Source organism: Hippocampus bargibanti, linkage group LG01 (assembly GCF_051943395.1).
Source record: "Hippocampus bargibanti isolate YZ-2025 linkage group LG01, ASM5194339v1, whole genome shotgun sequence".
In the NCBI taxonomy this organism is placed as follows: Eukaryota; Metazoa; Chordata; class Actinopteri; order Syngnathiformes; family Syngnathidae; genus Hippocampus; species Hippocampus bargibanti.
Window position 1 is genome coordinate 14966752 of NC_142734.1, and position 7543 is coordinate 14974294.

General features: G+C 41.5%; 1 protein-coding gene across 2 annotated transcripts; it reads right to left on the bottom strand.

The window, feature by feature from the left end:
* Positions 1 to 20: 20 nt before the first annotated feature.
* LOC148903261 (vesicle transport protein SFT2B-like) lies at positions 21 to 7061 on the bottom strand. 2 transcript variants are annotated; one of them, XM_088998747.1, is made up of 8 exons: positions 6867 to 7061; positions 5329 to 5418; positions 4837 to 4922; positions 4673 to 4754; positions 4520 to 4555; positions 1237 to 1295; positions 772 to 801; positions 21 to 687 (listed from the first exon to the last, which is right to left on the bottom strand). In XM_088998747.1, the coding sequence occupies exons 1-8, from the start codon at positions 6936 to 6938 to the stop codon at positions 651 to 653; spliced, it is 492 nt and encodes a 163-aa protein (XP_088854873.1). In that variant the 5' UTR covers positions 6939 to 7061; the 3' UTR covers positions 21 to 650. The 2 variants fall into 2 exon arrangements, with proteins under 2 accessions (XP_088854873.1, XP_088854882.1); XM_088998756.1 differs by lacking the exons at positions 21 to 687; positions 772 to 801; positions 1237 to 1295 and adding an exon at positions 1302 to 2923.
* Positions 7062 to 7543: the final 482 nt, after the last annotated feature.

Consider the following 7543-nt stretch of genomic DNA (forward strand, 5'->3'; position numbering starts at 1 on the left):
TAAATTGAGCAACTTCATCATCTTTTCAGCAGGAAATGTTGCTATTTTGTTCACTTATTTATTTGTTTCTTTTTTTTGTGAGGAGGCAATTGTCACATAACCATGTTGAGTGTTTCATGACTTTCCTTGGGGAAATACAGTAGTCCCAATCATGAAATATCTGGACATTCAGAAGCAGAATAAGAATGAATCCCGCACCGACCGTCAGGTAGTGTATCCAAAGCTCGTCATTACGCTCCTTTACAACAACAACAATAATAATAATAATAATAATAATAATAATAATAATAATAATAATAATAAATTTCACTTTTTCACAAAGGGCCCATCCTCCCCAGTTCCTTAATATTCAGGTTGACCCTGTATGTTTTCTAAATAAACCAACAATTACGTAATTGATGACAATGAAGCATACTCGATAAAATATGTAAAACCTGCTGTGAAATGTAAAATAATTGGTAAAATAAATAATAAAACATTGAAGAGGAAAAGAGTGAGCATATTAAAAAATAAAATAACATTCTGTTGTGAAAACAGGCAGACAATTAACACAGACAATATCTACCGGTACATTGAATTTCTCCCCAAGGAAGGCACACCTGACACCTGGCCTGACCACTTGCAGCATCTTGAACGGGCACTCCAATATTTTAGAAACAAATTGAACACAATTTGATGATGCCGTCCCTGAAATACAAAAGAACATCAGCCTTCAGTTTTTATTTTTTAGATTGCTTACAGCTTGATTATATGTGCATACATGTGAATTACCTGGCGAATGGGATGTAAGACAAGCCATACCTGCAGTAAAAACACAATTTTCATTTAATTGTGATTATGTATTCCCATTTGTTTGTGTTTTAGCATCCATGTGTGCAATAATAATGTTATTTTTATATATATATATATATATATATATATATATATATATATATATATATATATATATATATATATATATATATATATATATATATATAAGTGATAAGGACGTCATGGGGGGGGGGGGGCATGGCTCTTCCGTGCCAATATGTCCTGTAAAAAAATGGTATCGCATTTTCAAAATAAAGCATCTGTGGGTCTCTGTTATTGTTGTTATTATGAGTCTTACTGATTAGGAACATGAATGTCATTAAAATTAAACTTAACTGGAAACCATGCATTTACTTTGAGAAACATGAACCCAGGCGCACCCCCTTCCCTAATAAGCCACAACACATGTGCACCAAAGCTTACCAAGCGAAGGCCACAAACTGCAAGACACAGAAGACCAGAGCAAGGCCGTTGTTATTCCACTAGAGGAAGACAGAGGTCAGTTAATTGATGCAATGTTGACATGGGGCGCTCAGGCCAGATGCATTTAGCCAGCATATTCTCAATAAACCTTTGGGCTCTAACCACGCTTTTATTCAATTTTAATGGATGCATTGTTATTGAATGGCTTGAATCGTGCAATGAATGACCGAATTATGATTTTAAGAGGTTGCGAGACCGCCCGATGCTTCAAGATATTACCTGCAGCATTTCCGACATCGTTTTGTAGCGTCACTTTATTCAAGACAAGCAATGGTTCTTGTCAGCTGTAAACATCACTAAAAAAATCAATCAGGGAAGAGTAATAAGTATTTTCTAGGCTTCTTTGTGTGTGTGTGTGTGTGTGTGTGTGTGTGTGTGTGTGTGTGTGTGTGTGTGTGTGTGTGTGTGTGTGTGTGTGTGTGTGTGTGTGTGTGTGTGTGTGTGTGTGTGTGTGTGTGTGTAAAAAAGGTACATTAAAAAATGAATAGGTCACAACAAAAATTATTCAAGTTTACCATTAAAAATACATTTTGTTCAAAGAACTTCGATATACTAATGTCGAAATCAGGGGTGTCAAACTCATTTCACATGGTGGGCCACATATGGCCTCGGTAGATGTCAAGTGGGCCGGATCATTCAAATGATACCATACGTGCTATAAATAAGCAAAATATCATGTCTTTCATTCGTTTTGGTGGAAAGAAGCACAAGAACATTACACAAATGATGACATTTAATGATCATTCTGTCACGTTTTGCAAGGTGGTGATGGCGGGTGCGGATCCCAAGAAGCAGGCAGGAGGGAGCAGGAGGTTGTTTGACAAATTGTATTAAAATAAAGGTCAGCAGGAACAAAATGTAAAACATCAAAATCATCTGAACCGAAAAAATACAAAGTATCAAAAGAAGATCAAAAGTAAAAGTCCCTTGGTCGCCAACCAGATCATGACAGTACCCCCCCCATTCAAGGGGCTGCTTCCAGAAGTCCCAACAGTCTCCCAGAAGGTCCACTCGCCAGGGAACAATGGTGGAGACGGCAACCGCTGCCTCTCCAGCATACGACGGGCGGCGGCCTGATGGGAACGGGACTCGGCCTGGGGTGGACGAAGACGTGGCACGGATCGTCGTGGCCGCGAATGCGATCCCTCTCGCACGTTCACGCGACGGCGCATGGCTCAACGTGGACGTCGAACTGCCAGGTGCAGAATGGCACCCCGTACGGCCGTATGGGACCAGGTCTCGGCCGGACGCCGACGTAGGCGTGAACTGCCCGGCGCCGGGGAAGCGAGACCAGTCCTGAGCCGCTCCGGGATCCAGCGGTGAGTGGGGTCTCGGACTGACGTTGACGCGGACGTTGCACGGCTCGTCGTGGATGAGACTCAATTCGTCATGCACGACGACAGCGTGGCTGGACGTGGGCGTGCACTGCCAGACACCCAGTGTCACCCTGGACGGCCACCTGGAAGGAGGTCTCGGCCGGACGTTTACGTGGACGTTACGGCTCGTCGAGTGACGCAATTCAAACTCGACGAGGCTCGGGCTAACGCGGACGTAGCATTGCCAGGCACAGGGTGGAAATGAGACGGGTCCGATGTACCTGCGGGATCCGATGGTTGGTCGGTTCATTCTGTCACGTTTTGCAAGGTGGTGATGGCGGGTGCGGATCCCAAAAAGCAGGCAGGAGGGAGCAGGAGGTTGTTTGACAAATTGTATTAAAATAAAGGTAAGCACGAACAAAATGTAAAACATCAAAATCAACTGAACAGAAAAAATACAAAGTATCAAAAGAAGACCAAAAGTAAAAGTCCGCCAAGGTTAAACAAACACATGCACAGCATACACAATGCATGCAACAAACATGCAGCAAACAATGAACCGACACCGGATGGTCGTGCCGGGTCTCCTTTTAAGTGTCAGTGATTAAGACGACCAGCTCCTGCGAGGCTGCAGGCAGGGCTGACGTCGCCAATCTGATCGGGCCTGTGCAGGTGCAGGCGGGGCCGACAGCGCCCCCCGTTGGTCGCCAACCAATCAACCAATCAACCAATCAACCATCATGACACATTCCTTTTACACAACATTTCGTTTCATGGACAAATGTGCAATTTACTTTTATCATTCACATATATGCATTGCAACTGATCCCAATGAATCTACAACGGCACAAAACTTTAACATAATTGGTATCGAAAAATATAGTCATGCACTTTAAGATTAATCTGAGATTTATAAAGAAAGGAATTTTCAAACCATTCTTTTTGTTCCTGATATTTGGCATCTTTTGGCCTGTACAAGTGCATCAATAACAGGTGTCATGTCCTGACAAGCTGACACTTTCAGAATGTCATTTAAGTTCTTGTTTGTGAGCTTTGAACGCATTGTTGTTGAATTGCTATTCATTACTGAGAAGATTTGTTCACAAAGGTAGGTTGTTGCAAACATGCCCAAAACTTTAGCAGCCAGGGCTGTTAATTTGGGGTACCCTGGTAGTAGATACTGATAAAAAAATTCCAGACCTACGGAGGCCCTTTAAATCTGCATCACATTGCAAATCAATTATTTCTAGCTGGATTTCGACTGGTAGATCAGAAGCTTTAACTGTGAAAGGTGAGCGAAAAACTGAAAGTTCACCAAATAGATACCTGAAAACGTTTCTCACAGTAATCCCGCAATCTTGACTTTGTAGCGCTTCACGTCCGCATCAGGTCAGGTCAAAATTCTACACTCCTTATCTACTTGTCTCCGTTTGGATAATGACATTTTGGCTAATGAGGGTGTTGGAACAACGGTTGAAAAAAAAAGACATGGTTGAAAAAAAACACTGCTGTTTTCTACTACGTTGATCAAAACAGCACATTCTGGTGGACAATCCTTGAATTGCACCTCGTTAAAAATATGAATTCCGTGTCGGTTGTGCATTTTTCCCACTTTTAAACTATCCTGCGGGCCTGATTAAACCTCCTTGGGGGCCGGTTCCGGCCCGCGGGCCGTACGTTTGACTCCCCTGGTCTAAATAATACTTTAATATTTTGGTCATTGGGAAATGACCTTTTAGATGTTTGTATATGAGCTATTACAGAAAGAAAATATACTTTAGTAATTACTAAAGCTTTTAGATTTAGGCACTTGTGGCATTAACTTTACGGTGGGCGGTTCTCTCCTAAATGTGTGACATAAAAGTAACATTTGTCATGCCTGTCAAAACATGAGATGAATTTCTCACCCAAAAAGCTGAACACAACGTCAGCGCCAGACATACCTGCAGAAAGACGGACAGACACAGACTATCATCAAAATAACCACATCCACATCATCAATCTGTAATTCCATTTTCACTGAAGTTGGTGATAAGCACAGCATGAAATTCTCATCTCACCAGCATGATGATCGTAGCCAACGCACGTTCTTTAGCACACATGTTCTTCAACTGTCTGCACGGTCCTATCAGGAACATGGTGCTGAAACCACATGAGACACAGGCACGTTGCGCACTGTATAAAAAAAAAGCGCAGATGGTTTTACACATTACACATTGTGTACCTGGCTAAAGCGCAGAGGTTTCCCACACTGTACATGACAGCAAAAACAGGGAGACCAAACCCAGGCAACCAGAGCATACATGTGCCCTGAAATAAAACAGGCAGTGAGCGTGAAAGGAGCAATGCAAGGGAAATAGGCGGGTTATGATTTTCCCACAATAGGGGTGTCCAAACTATGTTTTCCGTGTTGTTATTTTTATTTTATTTTTACGTGGCACGCTCCATGTCCTGGAATGAATGAAGACGTCCTTGTTCTCCAACATCAAGCATCAGCACTTAGGTGCTGTTATAACCCCCCTATACATTAAACACTCTTACAGAATATATCATTGTTTTGCATTTACTTTCTAACACTTAGAAATTGCTTTTTGCGGGTTGTGTAAATTCTAAATTAAAACTGTCAAAGTAGCCCTCTTTCCTTTGTTATGTATGCAGCTCTTAGAAGAAAAAGTTTGGACGGCCCCAACCAAACATCACACCCACATCCACTCACCAGAATGGAGCACAGAATCCCCAAAAGGAAACACATCAGGAAGCCTTTCATCCTTGTCCCCCAGGCCAGTGTTGATGCCTGACTGGCTCTCTGGAGAGATTACATCATCATAATTTTGACTAAACACACGTAGGTAGGTTCATTTGCATCGTACTGCCATTTCAGTGTTTCAAAATTAATGACTACTGAAATGGCTGTGTGGTTCTCACAGTTAACTCAAAGCCAGAAAAACATGTTAGGTTAATTCACTGTTTGAAGATTCAAAATTCCCTCTCAGGGGTGCACATGTGTTTGAATGGTTTTCTATCTCTCATCTTGTGTTTGAAGAGTGACGAGGACAGGGTGCAGCATGGTTCTTGCCCCTGGTCAGGAGGGAGAAGCTCCAACTTCCCTGAGAAAGAGATTCCGTGACCACGAGGTGGTCGTTTTTCAATAATCCCAATTTTCATGTTACCAGTGGCAGAGCATCGTCATGTGAAAAAAGCAGGCAGTATGTCCATTTACGACTAAACGGCTTAATGGTTTTGTTTTGATCATTTTTTTAATGTTGGCCCACAATAATGTTTTCATGCAAATATTGCACTTTCTGTAATCATGACATTTCAGGATTGCATTGGACAATGAAGCACATTTTCGCAGCAGTGTAAGAATACTTAATCATAGTGCAAAAGACCACACACTCTGTGCTGTGTAGCATTGACTTATTTTCTGTGTGGCCTATTATGGAGAGGTTTTTCATGGGCATGTTTATTTTATTTAGGACTCTGCAACGATGGGTGTAACTCCAACCTCAACCAAAGACCCCCCTGTGAATTGGATATTCAGTGGTTGTCTACCACTGATTCATGTCACATGATACATAATCTACATGTACCAAAAAAGTACCACATTTCAGCCAACTTGCACTTAAATCTTGAAAGAAAAAAACAGTCGTCTTCTATGTAATCTGATCTTTGCTTGAAGATATTGCACTGTTTCATGATTCCGCATGAAATTTCTGTAAAGCAAGTGCAGTACATTAATTTAAGACATGTTCTTGCATCTGAATGTGCCTAGATTTTTTTTGTTGTAATGACATTGTTAGCCAAAATCTTAATTTGCATATTACTAATTGATCTTTTGTTCTATTTGATTTTCATCCATAGTTAAAAAAACAAACAAATGTTAAGCTTCAGAAATCATAAATCGGGAGTTACAAAAGTGTAAATTAGAAGTAAATAAAACACAAAAATGCTTTCATTCTTTATTTATACATTCAATTAGTATCAATCTATTTTTTTTTTTTACATTTTCTTTTGTTTCAGCCTACAAATGAACTGTCTGTATTGTGTCAACAGTTGCTTGATATAATGAGTATTTTGAGTAGTGTGGTCAAAATCGGGAATCTCCCGACCAAATCCTGAGACTTAACATGAATGAAATGATCATACTTTACTATAAAGGTTACTCAGCGTCAATTCATTATTTTGACAGCTGAACTGTGGCTAGCCTTTGGAGGCTAACAACAAGCTAAAAAGAGCTGCGCTGCGTGACATCACCTCCAGTATTCCGCTTTCGTCCGTGTTATTCTCCTCATCTTCACCGCTCAGCACCTTCTTGAGTTTATCCATGTACTTGCCCTCTTGCTAGAGACAAAAGCAACACGGGGTCCGGAAAGTTTCCAGGAGTTGGTGGTCAAGTTGATCAGCGGAGGTGAGACGACGTTTAAACCGCGCGATGCCCCCAACTGGTGGCCAAGCTTCCGCCTGCACTACCAACAATGACCACTGACGACAGATCCCACCCCGACTTTATCGATCAAGTAGACAGTAGAGGTCGCTATAAGACAAGGAATTGTTGCTAGATGCGCCCAAACCACTCCATACTATTCCAGCGGTCGTGGCGAGTGACAACGTGGTCAAGTTTGTTTGGCTGTAGTATTGATGTTAAGACTACGAATAAGTGAACCGGCCCATTCTTTGTTTTGAGGTTCACTAAGGGTCCGTCATTTTGTTGTTGCTGTTTTGTCTCCAAGATTGCGCCGCGAGAGCCTTTACAGCAGGTCCTGTATTTTTTTTTGTTCCTTTATTTCTTCCTTTCATCACTTGGCTTCTGTAAAATGTAAATGTCTCCACTGTGAGACTAATAAAGGCTAATCCCATCCAATTGCCACCTGCAGAAACGTTTGACTCCAAATGTTTGTCCCCTTTGTTCGGTATGTATCGTGGCAAACAGA